The 17757-nt window shown below is 41.6% G+C and overlaps 1 protein-coding gene across 2 annotated transcripts in view; it reads left to right on the top strand.

Annotated features, from left to right (window-relative positions):
• Window positions 1-17757, top strand: part of TMEM182 (transmembrane protein 182) — a 57842-nt gene that overhangs the window by 28335 nt on the left and 11750 nt on the right. Inside the window, exon 4 of one of the 2 annotated variants that reach the window (XM_001513241.4) lies at window positions 3805-3942. The exons of the other annotated variant lie outside the window; for it this stretch is intronic. Coding sequence (XP_001513291.1) covers window positions 3805-3942 — 138 coding nt within the window. The remainder of the gene's footprint in view (window positions 1-3804; window positions 3943-17757) is intronic. 2 annotated transcript variants of the gene reach the window in all.

The following is a 17757-nucleotide window of genomic DNA, read 5'->3' as shown; positions in this document are numbered from 1 at the left end:
GGAGAAGGAGCAGAGGAAAAGGGAGGGCTCAGTCTGGGAAGGCATCCTGGAGGAGGTGAGCTCTCAGTAGGGCTTAGAAGAGAGGAAGAGAGTTAGTTTGGCAGATGTGAGGAGGGAAGGCATTCCAGGAAAGCGGTAGGATGTGGGCCAAGGGTCGACAGCGGGACAGGCACGAACAGGGGACCATGAGGAGGTGAGCGGCAGAGAATGGAGTGTACGGGGTGGGCAGTAGAAAGAGAGAAGGGAGGTGAGGTAGGAGGGGGCAAGGTGATGGAGAGCTTTGAAGCCAAGAGTGAGGAGTTTTTGTTTCATGTGAACGTTGATAGGCAACCACTGGAGGTTTTTGAGGGGGGGAGTGACATGCCCAGACCGTTTCTGTAGGAAGATGAAACAGGCAGCGGAATGAAGAATAGACTGAAGTGGGGAGAGACAGGAGAAAGGGAGATCAGAGAGGAGGCTGACACAATAATCCAGTTGGGATATTATGAGAGCTTGTACCAGCACGGTAGCAGTTTGGATGGAGAGGAAAGGGTGGATCTTCGTGATATTGTGAAGGTGAGACCGGCCCGTGTTGGTGACAGATTGGATGTGTGGGGTGAATGAGAGAGCAGAATCAAGGATGACACCAAGGCTGTGGGCCTGTGAGACAGGAAGGATGGTATTCATTCATTCATTCAATAGTATTTATTGAGCGCTTACTATTTGCAGAGCACTGTACTAAGCACTTGGAATGAACAAGTCGGCAACAGATACAGTCCCTGCCGTTTGATGGGCTTACAGTCTAATTGGGGGAGACGGGCAGAAAAGAACAATGGCAACTGCTGTCCACAGTGACAGGGAAGTCAGGAAGAGGACAGGGTTTGGGAGGGAAGATAAGGAGATTCTTCTTATCTTCCCACTCAAACCCTGTCATTCCTGTGATTTTTCTATCCCTAAGGCACCCCCATTATCCTTAGGCACCCCCACTATCCTTCCTGTCTTACAATCTTGTAACCTTGGCATTATTCTAAATTCATCTCTCTCATTCATCCCACATATTCAATATGTCATTAAATCTAGTCAGTTCCATCTACACATCATCACTAAAATCCACCTTTTCCTCTTCATCCAAACTTCTACTGTATTGATTCAAGTACTTAACATAACATCTCCCCATGACTCCTGAATCAGTCTCTTTGCTGATCTCCCAGACTCCTGTCTCCCCTCTACAGTCCACACTTCACTCTGCTGCCCAGATCATTTTTCTGAAAAAAAGTTCTTGTCCATATCTCCCCAGTCTTCATAAACCTTTGATGGTTGCCCATCCACCTCCACATCAAGCAGAAATTCCTTACCATTGCATTCAAGGCACTCAAACAACTCTCTCTCTCCACTATCTAATCATGCTGATCTTCTAAAACCCAACCCATACACTGCTTCTCAATGCCAACCTACTTTCTGTCCCTCAGTCTCCTCTGTCTCACCACCAACCCCTTCAGTCCTTCCCAGACTAAGCCTATTATTTTTCCAACCACACTCTTCTCTGTGTCTACTATGCACTTGACTATGTACAATTTAAGCACTTTGATATCTACCCCAGGCCCACAGTGCTTATGTAAATATTGTTATGCTTCACTATTTCCCCTATCTCTAATTTATTTCGAAGTCTGTCAACCCGTGTAGATTTTAACCTTCTTGTGGTAAGGGGTGTGTCTATCAACTCTGTTGTATTGTTCTTTCCCAAGCACTTCAGTGTGGTACTCAGCAGGCAGTAAGCACTCAACAAATACCACTGATTGATCGATAGATTGATTTAAGCTATTCCACTCTCAGGTCTCTCCCTTTATTTATCCACTTTATTTTCCCATTAAACTTCAGCTTCCACTCTAAATTAACCTACTCTCATGCTCACACCTTTCCCCTTGCCTTGAACTCCCCCAAATATTACCGACTGCAGCACTTCCCATCTTCTAAACACCTCTGAAATCCAACCTCTTTTATAAGGATTCCCTGATTCATTTTCCTTTCCCCTAGAATATATCTTCACAGTGACCACTTCTAAACTTATTCACTCAAGAGCACCCACAACACTTCTGTTTATATCAACTCACAGTCTCCTACTTTGGCCTTACTCATCCACATAACTATTTTTCTGTTCCTATTTTCTCTCTTATCTGTGTTTATTTTGAGTCTGTCTGCTCTGATAGCTTAAAATCTCAGTGAAGACAAGGATCATGTCTTCTAATTCTATTTTGCTTTCCCAAGCATTTAGTACAGTGCTGTGCACAAAAGTAGATGCTCCATAACTATTATTGGTTGCTTAATTGACTGATCAATGTATTCACTGATGAGTTCGTATTTTACCCACAATCCCTCTCTCTCACTTTGTAGTGGATGTACACAATTTTTTGACCAGATGATCAATGTTTTAACCTTTGAAAATTTAATATTCATTTTTTTCTCCTGATATTTACTGAATACAGTTCCTCTTTGACATTGGGGATTTTCTATTTTTGGATGCAAAGCATAACTGAAAGTATGCTTCAATGACACCATAATCTTTATACCATAAGTGCATGGCTAATCAATTATCTATAAATTTGGGTACCAAATCTAGATTCTCCAGGCCCTCAAATCTACATTTTGGCCTAAATGATCCCATTATGTTTTCACCCCCCTCTGCTGAGTAGATGGGAGCAGTGAACCCTTCACTTTCCTGTCTCCCTCCCTCTTCATTTTCTAAAGTATCAGTTGATTGACAGGTATCTACTTTGCCAGGTGGGCCTGTTTTAACAGATTTGCTTTTCCCTACTCCCTACAATCTCCATGTTTTCCTGATCTGGCACCCAGCTCATCAGAACTCGTAATTTGGCTAATAGGCTGCATTGATTCACCCCTACTTACATTTACAAGAAGAATTTATTTCGGTGTTGTAGCCTTTGGAAAATGATGAATTTGTTTAATAGATGTGCAATTAACCAGCTCAAAAATGATCATTAGAAACACATTTTTTTTTTTTTTGGCCAAGCCCTCAGCTCATTTATCACCAGCTGCATCCATTAATTTGACATCCCTTGTCCTTGACGAAAAGGCTTCTGAAACTTCCCATTTTGAATTTAACAAAGTACAAAATATTAGGACATAACTTTACTGACTGAATGTATCTGATTTAAATGCTTAATTATACTTCGAAAATGTTGCCTTTAGTTCTGCCTCCCATTTCTGTTGCTTTAGAACATTTTTCAAAGTAAAGCAATCTCTACAAAAGGTATACGTTTGAGGGATTTTCACTTTCCAAGTCTCTACTTGGCTGCAAAAGCAGCATCTTAACGGAGTTTTCAAGGCAACTATGACCCAGTAGTAAGAAATTCAATATGCCTTTTCAGGTCTTTCTATATGTTTGAGAAAAGTCTCTTATCTGATTCAGTTGGGCAGGAATCCAAAATTTTCAAGCCTGAAGTTTTAGATGCTCCATCTTTTAAAACATTAGAATCTGAGTTCAAAAAAAGAATTCCCCAAGAGCAGTAAGTCTGTCCACTAGGCAAAAACCAAGATCAAGTTTTTATTCCAGCTAAACATCATTTATTCTGTGAGGCCCAATCAGGTCTGAGACTGCAGCCTAACTTAGCACATGTGGCAGGTAGCCCATCGAGGGGTCCATCCTGGAAGGGTGGCTTTCTTTTCCATTCATTAGAAAAATCCAAACAGGAAAGAAACCTACCTATGCATTACACTTCCATGAAGGAAGTATAACCAAGTTTGTATTAAGCTTTCATGAAAGTATAACCAAGTTTTTCTTTCCCTCTCTTTGGTTGGGGTTTCTAGTTTATCGTGGTTTCTGGGCTGTCTTCACACTTTTGGGTGTTTCTGCCATCGTGATAGCAAGCTTCTTCATCGTCTGTGCAGCTCCCTTTGCCAGCCATGTTCTGTATAAAGCAGGAGGAGGGTCTTTTGTAGCTGCTGGTAAGTATTATGTGGACTTTCTTCAGTTAGTTACTTTTTACTAGCATATTTTTTGTTGTTTGTTTGGGGTGTGTGTTTTTGCCTTCATTTTCTATGTCTAGAGTTAGGAGACCTGGGATTTAATCCTACTTTCATCACCCACTTTTGTGACCTTAGGAGAGGTCCTGCTTCTGACCTGGAATGCTCTTCCTCCTCATAACCTACAATTACTCTCTCCACCCAACAAAGCCTTATTAAAGGCACGTCTCCTCCAAGAACTCCTTTCTGCATTGCCCTGACTTGCTGCCTTTGTTCATTCATTCATTCAACCGTATTTATTGAGTGATTACTATGTGCAGAGCACTGTATTCATGCCCCCCACCCCCCAGCCACACAGGACCTATGTACATATGTGTAATTGATTTATTTTTACTAATATCTCTCTCCTCCTCTACAAGCTGTAAAGTCACTGTGGACAGGGAATGTATCTGTTATACTGTCGTATTATACTCTCCCAAGAGCTTAGTTGAGTGTTCTGCACACAGTAAGTGCTCAATAAATATGATTGACTGGCTGAGATACACATAGCCCCTCTGTGCCTCAGTTTTCTGAACTGTAAATTGGGAAAGTAATATTTATTATTATTATTATAATTATTGTTACTGTATTTGTTAAGCACTTACTATGTGCCAAGCGTTGCGCTAAGCACTTGGGAAGATACAAGTTAATCAGGTTTGACACAGTCCTTGTCCCACTTTGGGCTCAGTCAGAGTTGAGGAAATTCCTATTTGAGGAAACTGAACCACACAAAAGTAAAGTGATTTGGCCAAAGACAAACAGCCAGCAATTGGCAGGACAGGATTAGAACCCAGGTCCTCTTACTCCTAAACCTGTCCTTTTTCCACCAGGCCAGGCTATTTTTCAATTCTTGTCTTTCCTGACCTATCAATGTATCAATCAATGCAATTTAGAGAGCACTTACTGTTTACAGAGCACTGTTCTGAATGCTTGTAAGAGTATAGATGACACTGTCCTCAAGGAGTTTACAATCTAGCAGGAGAGACAGACAATAAAATAAATGACAGATAGGAGATGCAACAGAATGGAAGAATATGTATATAAGATCTGTGACAGTAGAGCAGAGGTGAGTCTCAAAGTGCTTAGGGCTTACATAAAGAAAAATCAAATATTATCTACATGTAAGAGCATGTTCATCTCTTCTGAAGAATGTGTCCATGTAGATCCAAGGAGATAGTCATACTGTTGCATTATTTTTTTCTAAAACTAAAGTTTACCCCTACTAAATTTGGAAGTTAAAAGAAACAACACAGTAAGTGCTCAGGAAATTATCACTGATTGATTAATGCTGTTCCTTTCCACTCTGAATACTCATCTCTAACTTGATGAAATGAGATTCAGTTTTCAGGAATATTTTCTCTTTTGATTTTTTATGTGTGTGTGTGTGTGTGTGTGTGTGTAAATCCATAATTTGCTTCTGGTTCAGGTTTACTAAATGCATCAAAGTAGAGACTGGTGAAAGATGACTGGATGGGGAGAAAGCCTTAGATCTTCTCATGGATTCAGGAAGTAGGAATTCCTTGGTCCCATGGTTTCAACTACATATATGATTCCCAAATCTACATCTGCAGCCCTGATCTTTCTCCTTTTCTAGCCTTGTAATTCCTCCTGCCTTCAGCACATCTTTAGTTGGATGTCCAGTCAACCCTTCAAACTTAGCATGTTCAAAACAGAACTCCTAATCTTCCCACCCAAACCTTGCCCTCCCCTTGACTTCCTCATAACTGTAGACAACAACACTATCCTCCCTGTCTCATAAAACCTTGACATCCTCCTCAACTCATCTTTCTTATTCAGGTATAATAGTCAATCTGTCAATTAATCAATCATATTGATTGAGCACTATATGGAGAGCACTGTACTAAGTACTATGGGGGAAACAGAGTTGTCACCAAATCATGGCAGTTCTACCTTCAAAACATCACTTAAATCTACCCTTTCCTTTCCATCCTCTAGACTATAAACTCATTTTTTTGGCATTTGTTAATGCTTATTATGTGCCAGGCACTTCACTAAACGTTGGTGTAGATGCAAGCTAATCAGGTTGGACACAGGCCATGCCCCCATGGGGCTAATAGTATTAATCCCCATTTTACAGTTGAGGTAACTGAGGCACAGTAGAAGTTAAGTGACTTGCCAAATGTCATACAGCAGATAAGTGATAAAGCCGAGATTACAAACCAGGTCTTTCTGACTTCCAGGCCCATATTCTTTTCTCTCGGTCATATTGCTTCTCTACTCTCACTGTAGACAGAAATCTGTAGACAGATTTTGGAACTCTGTCTAACAAATCTAGTGTATTGTACTTTTCCAAGTACAACGCAGTAAAGTGCCCTGCACACAGTAAATGCTCAGTAAATACCATTGATGAAGATCCAAACTGTTACCACACAGATCCATTAGAGAAGCAGCATGGCATATTGGATAGAGCACAGCCCTGAGAGTTAGAAGAACATGGGTTCTAATCCCCTACCCACCACTTGTCTGCTGTGTGACCTTGGGCAAGTCACTTAACTTCTCTGGGTCTCAGTTTCCTCATCTGTAAAATGGAGATTTGAAACTGTGAGCCCCACATGGGACAAGGACTGTGTCCAACCTGATGTGCATGTATCCACCCCAGGTCTTAGTACAGTGTCTGGCATATAATGAGCACTTAACACATACCATAATTATTATTATCCAAAAAATGTATTCTGTCCTGCCTTAAGTACTGCATCAGCTTCCTTGCTGACCTTTCTGCCTCCTGTGTCTCCCCACTCCAGTCCACTCTTCTACTGCTTAGATCATTTTTTCTAAAAAAAATTTTGTCCACATCTCCCCACTCCTCAAGAACCACCTATGGTTGCCCATTGACCCCTGTATCAAGCAGACGCTCTTGACCTTTGAACTTAAAGCACTCATTCACCTTTCCCCCGCCTATCTTACCTCTCTAATTTTCTTCCCTACTCCAACTCACTCACTTCGCTCCTCTAAAGCCAACCTATTGCAGAACCTACTTGCTGCAGAACCCTCACCAACATCCTGCCTGGAATTCCCTCCCTCTTCATATCTGACAAAAGATCACTCTTCCCACCTTCAAATCTTATTAAAATCACATCTCTTACCAAAAGGTCTTCCCTGACCAAACCCTCCCTTTCTCTACTCCCCCTCTCTTCTGCATCACCCTTGCTCTTGGATTTGTACCTTTTATTCACCCCTCCCTTAGCCTCACAGCACTTAGGTACATACCCAAATTTCTTTTTTTTATATTAATATCTATCTCCCCTTCCAGACTGTAAGGTCCTTGTGAGCTGGGAACATGTCTCTTATAAGATACTTTCTCAAGCACTTTGTAGAGTGCCCTGCACACAGTAAACACTCAGTGAATATGACTGACTGACTGACTGTTTCAAGAATAGAAGCTCCAAGACATTTTGACTAAGTGCTTCCAAACAGCTGCTTGCTTCAGGAGCAGCATGGCATACTGGATAGAGCACGGGGCTTGGGAGACAGAAGGTCATGAATTCTAATCCCAGCTCTGTCACTTGTCTGCTGTGTGACCTTGGGCAAGTCACTTAACATCTCTGGGCTTGTTACCTCATCTGTAAAATTGGAATTGAGACTATGAGCCTCACATGGGACAGGGACTGTGTCCAATCAGATAGGCTTGTATTCCCTCTAGCAGTTAGTGTAGCTCCTGGTGCATAGAAAGTGCTTAATAAATACCATAATCATTATTATTAGTAGTTCCTCAGGGGCAGGTTGGCCGTGGTAGGTCAAAGCCGACCATTCCAGCCTCATAGGCCCCAATCTGGCCCTGCACTCGCACTCTTTTGACCACCATATGGGAGCTACCTGATTCAAAAGCTCCCAAGCTGACAGTAGATTAAAACCTCAGATCCTTAATATGATAATGTGCCCAAGATTGGACAAGTTTTATATCATTTTGTAATACTGGATAGGTTTTGCTATTTAAAACATTATTTTATTTTTGGAACATCTGGTTTGGAGAGTTTGATTTAAAACTCTGGATTATGTTATATTGAAAGCAATATGAAATTTAGCTCTTTGACTTTAGTTTCATCACATTTTCTTTGCAACACCTTTCCCAGTGTAATTCACTTACTGGGGAAGCAATATGGCCTAGTGGAAAGACCAAGGGCCTGGGAGACACAGAACCTGACTTCTAATCCCAGCTCTGCCATTTGTCTGCTCTGTAGCCTTGGGCAAGTCACTTCTTTCAGTACCTCACTTCTCTGTAAATGGGAATTAAGACTGTGTCCAATATGATTAACTTGTATTTTACCCCAGTGTTTAGTATAGTGCTGGGCACATAGTAAGCTCTTAACAAATCCCATAGGAAAACATATCTATATATATACATATATATACACACGCACACACACACACACACACATACACATAAGAAAATATATATTATATGTATATATATAATCATTCATTCATTCAATCATATTTATTGTGCACTTACTGTGTGCAGAGCACTGTACTAAGCATTTGGAATGTACAATTCAGCGGCAGATAGAGAGAATCCCTGCCCAACAACGGACTCACAGTCTAAAAGAGAGAGGGACAGACAGCAAAACAAAACAAATGTATGATGTATGTATATATGTATATACTTTGTAGGCTGTGAAAGCCCTCCATGGTAAAATGACATTTGGCATTTGGAAAAAAAAGGGGTAAGAAGAGGTTTACAATATTTGTTTTCTTAAAAATCTAAGCAGAAGTTACAATTTTTTAATCTAAAAAGGGACATAGTGTAGCAATACCCTATAGGCTAGATAAAGGGGAGGAATTTATTCAGTGTGGGATGTTTATTGCCATTGTTCTTGTTTGCCTGTCTCCCCCGATTAGACTGTAAGCCCATCAAAGGGCAGGACTGTCTCTATCTGTTGCCGATTTGTACATTCCAAGTGCTTAGTACAGTGCTCTGCATATAGTAAGCGCTTAATAAATACTATTGAATGAATGAATGAATGAATGTTCATTATATAAAAATGAGACGTAGCAAATCCAGGTCCTGGTCTTCTAGACGCTAAGCTTGTTGTGAGCTGGAAGACTGTCTACCAATCTTATTGTATTGTACTCTCCAAAGCGATCAGTGCAGTGTTCTGCATACAGTACTTGCTCAATAAATACTGCTGATTGATTAATTGATTGACATATCCAAACCCAACCACATCAAGAAGCTGAGGATTTCATTTTCAACCACATGACATGAATCCAGTTACTAGATATGGGGGAAACGGATTGGGGGAGGAGAAGTGGCCAGCGATATGTTAAGTAAACAGGAAACCAAGCAGAGAGGGATTAAGAAAGAGTAGCTAGAGAATTAGAGATGGATCTCTAGACTCACAGGCACAAGGACAAGCCTTGTAGCATTCTCTTCTGCACCTGTTGCCTTCATGTCCACTTAGTGAACAATCCAGGCTGTATAAAAAGCCCTTCTCTATGGGAGAGGGAAAAGGCATTGCTGTAGGGAAGTTATTGACCCCTTAAATCCAGCAAACATTTCCATGAATTTAGAAGCATTTCTGAAAATTCCTTATCTTTCTTTTCAGTAATATATGAAGAGGGGCTTTGAGGAAATTCAACAACTAGGTGATACAGAAGAGTGCCCTCAGAAGAGGTCACCTCTTTTCACACTGTATACTCCTTTGGAGCAGAAGTCCTTGAAGGGAGCAAATCAGATGAAAACATACTAAGGAAATTTCATCAATCAATCCCATGAGACTGTAAGCTCATTGTGGGCAGGTAATGTGTCTGTTTATCATTGTATTGTACTTTCCCAAGTGTTTAGTATAGTGCTCTGCCCACAGAAAGCACTCAACAAATATGAATGAATGTATGAATGAATCATTTATATTTATTGAGCTTGTACTGTGTACAGAGCACTGTAGTAAGTGCTTGGGAGAGTGCAGTTCAAAGGATTTGGTAAATATGTCCCCTACCCACCAGGAGCTTACAGTGTAGAGGGGGAGAAAGGCATTAAATAAATTATGGCTATATGCATGCGTTCTGAGGGGCTGAGGTTTGGGTGAATATTAAATGCTTAAAGAATACGTATCCAAGTGCAAGTATGACACAGAAGGTAGATGTAATGGGGGAAGTGAGGGCTCTGTTAGGAAAGGCTTCTTGAATGAGATGTGATTTAAATAATATGTGAATGTGCAGGAATTGTGGTCTGTCAGGTATGAAGAGGAAGTTCCAGGCCCAAAGAGGATGTGGGTCAACAGTGACATAGACAATATCGAGTTACAATGAGTAGGATGGTGCAAAGGGAGCAAAGGGAACAGACTGGGTTGTAGGAGGAAATAAGCGAGGTGAGGTAGGAGAGGGCAAGACGATGGAGTACTTTAAAGCTAATAGGAGTTTCTTTTTGATGGCAACCCTGAAGGTTCTTGAAGATTGGGGAAACAAGGACTGTTTTTTTTTAAAAAAAACAAGATCAGGCAGCAGAGTGACATGTAGACTGGAGTGGGGACAGACAGGAGACAATGAGGTCAGCAAGGAGGCTGATACAGTAGTTAAGGTGGGTAATGATCAACACTTGGATTCTGCATAGTAGCAGTTTGGATGTAGAGAAAAGAATAGATTTTAGTGATTTTCTGAAGATACGACCTACAGGATTTGGTGACAGGTTGATTATGAGGGTTGAATAAGAGAGATTAGTTAAGTATAATTACAAGGCTATGGGTTGGTGAAACAAGAAGAAGAGTAGTCCATTTTACAATAATGAGAAATTTCAGGGAGGGTAGGGTTTGGGTGATAATTGATGAATCATTGAGGAGTTCTATTTTGGACATGTTTAGTTGGAGATGTCAGCAGGATATCCAGTTAGAGAGAGGTTCTGAAGATAGGAGGAATGTGAAGGAAGTAGAGAGGAGAGAGGTCAGGACTATAGAAATAAATTTGAGAAAAAGCTACATACAGATGGTAACTGAATCCATGTGAGTAAATGGAGAATAGACAAGTAGTGTGGCCTATGGTGAGAACATGGGCCTGAGAGCCAGAAGGACCTGAGTTCTAATTTTAGCTCTGACACTTGTATGCTACATTTCCTTGGGTAAGTTACTTAACTTCTCTGTGTCACAATTACCTCATCTGTAAAATGGGGATTAAGACTGTGAGCCATATGTGGGACAGGGATTGTCTCCAACCTGAATAACTTGTACCTACCCCAAAGCTTAGTACAGTGCCTGACTCATAGCAAGTGCTTAAAAAAAATCATAAAATTAAAGGTGGGCTCAGAACTGAGCCTTGAATAACTCTAACAGTTAGAGGATGGGAGACAGAGGAGGAGCCTGAGAAAGATTGAATGGCCAGAGATATAGGAGGAGAACTAAGAGATGACAGTGTAATGAGAGAGATTGGGTAATGTTGGGTTATGTTTCCAGTTTGAGAGGCAGTTTCTATGGAGAGAAGCAGGCAGAAGCCCAATTGGAGAGGGTCAAGGAGAGAATTAGAGGAGAGGAAGTGGAGGCAACAGGTTTACACAGCTTGTTCAAGGAAGTTGGAGTGGAATGGTAGCAAGCACTTGGGGCAATAACTGGGGAGACCCAGGGAGTCAAGGAAAAGGGGTTAGGATAGTGAATACATGATAATGTTTGAAGTCAGTAAGGAAGAAGCCATTGGAAAAAAGCTTTGATATGGCAGTCAGGGAAGAAAGAGGGGAGGGGGAAAGTGTTCTGATAAGAGGCAAATGGTTGGGGTCAGAAGTACAGGTGGATGGGGTAGATTTTGAGAGTAGGCAGGAAATAGCATCATGAAATATTGCTGGGAAAGATGGGAAAGCTGAAGAAGGGGCAGGAGGATGGAGGGACTGGAAAGGAGCAAGGGAGATTTTAAGGAGATCCTGCCAAATAGTTTCAGTGTTATCAATAAATTATATGGGCATGTCATTAGGGGCAAGAGATGAGGATGTTGATGAGGCGGGGTGTTTGGAGAGGGAGCTACACATCTGAAACAACTGGAGAAGGATGATGGACATGGAAGTCAGTAAAGATGGTGAAATAACATTCATGAGTTCCAGTGCTATTCCCCCTTCTATACTAAGGGATGCTCCCTTGAACAAGAAACTGTGGTGTTTCTGAAATTATCCACCTGGCTCCTATGTTCATTTATTCATTCAGTCATATTTATTAAATGCTTAATCTGTGCAGAGAACTGTACTAAGCACTTGGGACAGTACAAATCAACAAAAAAAAGACACATTCCCTGCCCACAGTGAGCTTACATTCTAGAGTGGGGGAGACAGACATTAATATAAATAAATTACAGATATGTACATAGGTGCTATGGGGCTGGGAGGAGGAGAATAACAAAGGGAGCAAATCAGGGTGACATGGAAGGGAGTGGGAGATAAGGAAAAGGGTTTTAGTCAGGGAAGGCCTACTGGAGGAGATGTGCCTTCAATAAGGCTTTGAAAGAAGGGAGAGTAATTGTTGGATTTGAGGATGGAGGGTGTTCCAGGTCAGAGGGAGGACATGGATAAGAGGTCGGTTGGTGGTGAGATAGGTGAGACTGAGCCACAGTGAGAAGATTAGCATTAGAGGAATGAAGCGTGTGGGCTGCATTGTAGTAGGAGAGTAGCCAGCTGAGGTAGGAAGGGGCAAGGCGATTGAGTGCTTTAAGGCCAATGGTGAGGAGTTTTTGTTTGATAATAATAATAATGATGTTGGTATTTGTTAAGCACTTACTGCGTGCCAAGCAGTGTTCTAAACTCTGGGGTAGATACAGGTTAGTCAGGTTGTCCCATATGAGGCTCACAGTCTTAATCCCCACTTTACAGATGAGGTAACTGAGGCACTGAGAAGTTAAGTGACTTGTCCAAATTCACACAGCTGACAGGTGGCGGAACCGGAATTAGAACCCATGATCCCTGAGTCCTAAGCCCGTGCTCTTTCCACTGAGCCATGCTGCTTCTCTTTGGTTGGGCAACCACTGTAGTATTTTGAGGAGTGGAGAAACATGTCCTGAAAGTTTCTGTAGAAAAATGATTTGGGCAGCAGAGTGAAGTACGGACTGGATTGGGGAGAGACAGGAGGCTGGGAGGTCAGCAAGGAGGCTGATGCAGTAATCCAGGTGGGATAGAATGAGTGTTTGTATTAATATGGTAGCAGTTTTGATAGAGGGGAAAAGGTGGATTTTGTGTCTGGCAGTGTTTCACTTTGGAACAACTGTTTCAGAGGGACATCAGCATGGTAAAATGACTAGAAAATGTGTTTGCTTGCTAAACACAAGGAAAAGCTGCTTGTACTTGCCATGTTGTTCAAGCATAAATAATAATAATAATAATGATGGTATTTAAGCACTTACTATGGGCAAAGCACTGTTCTCCATGCCTAAAATAATCCTGAACGGTGAATGTAGTGCAAAGTAATGGGGTCCCATCCCCTGAAATAAGATGGAATCTCCACTAGTGTAAGGAAAAGTGTTAGCCTCGCAAAATACCATTGTGCACGCTTCATTGGCTTTATTCCTTAAAATGAATTCCTGTCTTTTTTTTTATACTTTTGGACTGAACATGCTGTATGTAATCCCTAGAAGTCACTTCTACCAAAATTCATCATTTCCTTTTCTCACATAAACCCCCTAATATCAGGCTTCGAGAAGCATACCACTCTGGTCACAGTGGATTAACTCAAATACCCATTTCACAGAATTCTAAAGCTGTCTCATTCCTCTTCACTTTGTCATTATGAGACAAGGAAGAGTTGGGTATTCCCACTCTCTAGAAGAGCGAACAAAGTCACTAGAAGGGAGCCCACATTAAAATTCCAGCCTTCTGATCCCCATAGGGTTGTTTCAGTCTCTAGATTACATGGTCTTCTTTTACTTGTTGTACCTCTTCTCCTGCCAGGAGGTCCTGGTTCACTGAGAAGCCACGCTCCTCCTCCCTCCCTAGGCTAAAAGCAGGTCCATGGCTCTTTCAAGTTGACAAGTTGAGAATTCCTCCTGGCCAGACTGCCCTGCTCTTCCCTGATGTGACTCTTTAAGGTTCGGTATGGAGATGCCAAGCAGGAACAGAGCGGGGTAAACTGGGATGTTGGCAGCATTATTGGCAGCATTGCTCTTGCCCTGACTCACCCTTGGGCAGGCTCCAAAACACTGCTCCATTCCAGCTTTAGCTCATCCATGCAAGGATACAGTTCAGTGTCCTTGTACTAAGTTAAGGGGATATTTTTATTCCCCCCGCCTTTCTGAGCCAGTATAAATTCAATCTCTTTCCTTCTTCCCATCATTCTTCTATATTGAGACTTAATTGGGCTTAATAAGATTAGAAACCTAGTATCTTATTTGTAACAGAGACTATAACAATGATAACAGAAGAATCATTTGAAAGATTACAGATTATGGCAGAAGAGAGGATGTTCTAGAGATAATATATCCATAGCATCGCTGAGAATCATAAACGACTCAACGACACTTGATAATAATAATAATAAGCTCCGTTTTTTGTGCAAGGCTACATTTTACTGTAGCTTTTGATGGAATGACTTGGATGCAAACAAGTGGCATTATAGTTTAAATGTTTTTAATATGGTGTGATGGCATTATTGGTAATATGCTTAATAACCTCTACCCCAACAAAAAATTCTCAGTTATCTCAAAATAGCAACAATTGTGATGAATTATTCTGGACCTTTAAGAAAGAGCAAAAAGCATGATTTCTGTTTAGGGAGTATGTTGGGCTCCTTGTCTGGAGGGTAGAATTTTCATTTTCTAATTGCTGTGGATTGCTGAAAAGAATCCCCCATGTTATAGGCAAAGTAAACAAGTTGGTTTCCTAAAGTCAGTGATGATAAGGAATTTCTGCTTCTTTTGTGGGAGTCAAGTGGTCTATTTTAAGGCCCTGGAGTAAGCTCTGTGACTTCATTTAGTAGGGGCAATTCCAGATTTTTGTAGTCTGTCCTGGGAAATTTTAGAAAAAAATTTAAATGGCCCAGATTTGGGACATTCTAGCTGAACTGGTCAGGCTTGTCTGATTTCACCTCAGCAGCTCATGCACCCTCCAAATACTTGGACATCTTCACCTGAGCTGCTCATTTTAGATCTCACAGGATCAAGATGATGTCTTGACATCCCTGTTTTCAACAAACCAACCTCCAGACAGACACCTCTGTAAATGTCCATGAATTAGGAAGAGGTACCCTCCCCATCACTTTACAGCACAATGATGTTTCACTGTGTCTTTTCATTGGAGTAAATGCCAGTTTTTCAGGCAGGGCTTAGGGCAGGATGAGGATAATAATAGAGGCATTGGTAAAGTGCTTACTGTGTGCCAAGCATTGTACTAATCACTGGGGTAGATAAAGGATATTCAAGATGGGCACAGTCCCTGTCTCCCATAGGCTCACAGTTCAAGTAGCAAGGGAACAGGTATTCAATTCCCACTTTACAGATGAAGAAACTGCTGCACAGAAAAGTTAAGTGACTTGCCCCAGGACACACTACAGGCAAATGGCAGAGCCGGGATTAGAGCTCAGGTCCTCTGATTCCCTCTTTCCCCTAAGCCATGCTTCGAGAGATATGTGCTCTCTAGAAATTCTGATATCAGCATGATTGCCCCAGCACTGATCTATTAAAATGCTTTCCTAAACATCAGGGAGACACCCCTGTGAGAGACAGGTGCAGAGGCTGTAGGTGTAGGTGAGAAAAGGTGAAGCTTTCTTATTTTCTCTTTAGTCCAGGGGCTGTTTTGCTTCCTTTGTGTAGTTATGTTAAGAAGCTTTCTTTTGTGGAAGGTAAAGCCCACCACAACAGACCATTCTGACCCATCGCAAATAAAGGATGCAGACCTCTCCATTTCTCTCTGATTGAGCTTAGCTGTTGAATCCTTCATGAAAAGAGGAATATTTCTTCATGTGCAGGACTTGCTGGAGAGTGGATGATTTTATCCTTACTAAAATGCTCAGCAGTGGAAATACAAGCTAGCTGATGCCACCGTGTGGAGAGCTCCAATACGAACTGGGCTCAGGAATGCTATCACAGGAATCAGAATGGTTCAACAATAATCAAAGTGTTATTTACTAAGTGTTTAGAGCACTGTTCTAAGTGCTGGGGAAGATACAAGTTCATCAGCAGAGACCCAATACAACAAATTACAACCCTAGGATAACAGAAATGGATATGAAATTGAAGGGTTTTCTAGTTGCTCTGCTTGCTTTGGAGCCAGATTGCTCCTGAAGCCTCAATCAACCCATGGTATTTATTGAGGCTATATGCCTCTACTCTATGCAGAGCATTATAAAAAGGATTTGGGAGAGAATAGAATTAGCAGACAAGTTTCCTGCCCATAATGAGCTTACAGTCTAGAGGGGATTCTCCTGAGGAGAAACCGCTGAATTTCCTGATAAGCAGCATGGCCTAGTGGATAAAATACAGGCCTGGGAGCCAGAGGATCTGGGTTCTAATCCTAGTTTTGCATTGTGCCTGTGTGACCATGGGCAAAATGCACAACTTCTCTGTGCCTCCATTTCCTCATCTATAAAATGGAGATTTGATAAATGGTCTCTCATCTACTTTGACTGTGAGCCTCTTTTGGGACTGGGATTGTGTCTAATTTGAATAGCCTGAACCTACCCCAGAATTTACAAGTGTTTGACATGTAGTAAGACCTTAACAAATACCATCATTATTATTCTAGTCATTTAGAAATACTTCACAACAGGCAGCTCTACCCCTCTGACCCACCTTCCTTCAGTGTTGACAATCCACACTCTCAGGAAACTCTTCCTCATATCTCACCCCAATCCTTCATTTGACTGTTTAATTAATTTTCTCTGGTTAAGTTCAGGGGAGAGGGAGAAAGCTGCACATAATTACCTATCATACCTCTTAGGTCTTCAAGAAGCGGCATCTCAATCTTCTCCATCCAAAGTACTCCCAGGTCTTTGAGCAATGTTTATTAACTCCGAGATCCAGTTTTCACCTCCTAATCAATGAGAAGCATATATTGAGCACTTACTGTATGCAGAACATTAAACTCTCAATACTACAGCACTCTCAGCCTCTTCATCCAGTCCCCCTAATGATGTTGGAATGCTGGGCCCGTCAGAATGTTAGCCTCATTGCCAACAGCTGATTCTGTACTTCGCAGAGGAGAGAACAGTATGTCCTGTCCCTCTAAATGGATCCACTGCTCTAAACACCACAGTGTTCTCACTCCACCCTCCTCACCCCACTCTCACAAGCCCTCCTTCCAAAGGTAAAGTCCCTATCCACTGCTAGCTAGGCTCTGCAGTAAGAATCAATTTATCAATCACAGGACACTCTTGTATTCTCCCAAGCACTTAGTCATTCATTCATTCAATAGTATTTATTGAGTGCTTACTATTTGCAAAGCACTGTACTAAGTGCTGGAATGTACAATTCGACAACAGAGACAATCCCTGCCCCAAAACGGGCTCACAGTCTAAACGAGGGAGACAGACAGCAAAGCAAAACAGAACAAAACAGAAGACAGCATCATCAAGATAAATAGAATCAAGGAGATATACACCTTGTTAACAAAATAAATAGGGTAATTAATAATATATACAAATGAGCACAGTGCTTAAGGGAGGGGAAGGGGGAGGGGAAGAGAGGGGGAGCAGAAGGAAAGGGCAGATCAATCAGGGAAGGCCTCATGGAGGAGGTGAGCTCTCAGTACAGTGGTCATCAATAAACACTATTGATTGATTAATTGATTGGTTGAGAGTGTGAGCTGTAAACTCCTTGTGGGTAGGGAACATATCTACTAACTCTTATATT

The sequence above is a fragment of the Ornithorhynchus anatinus genome, chromosome 2 (genome assembly GCF_004115215.2).
Source record: "Ornithorhynchus anatinus isolate Pmale09 chromosome 2, mOrnAna1.pri.v4, whole genome shotgun sequence".
In the NCBI taxonomy this organism is placed as follows: domain Eukaryota; kingdom Metazoa; phylum Chordata; class Mammalia; order Monotremata; family Ornithorhynchidae; genus Ornithorhynchus; species Ornithorhynchus anatinus.
This window is presented reverse-complemented; position numbering and strand designations above follow the sequence as displayed.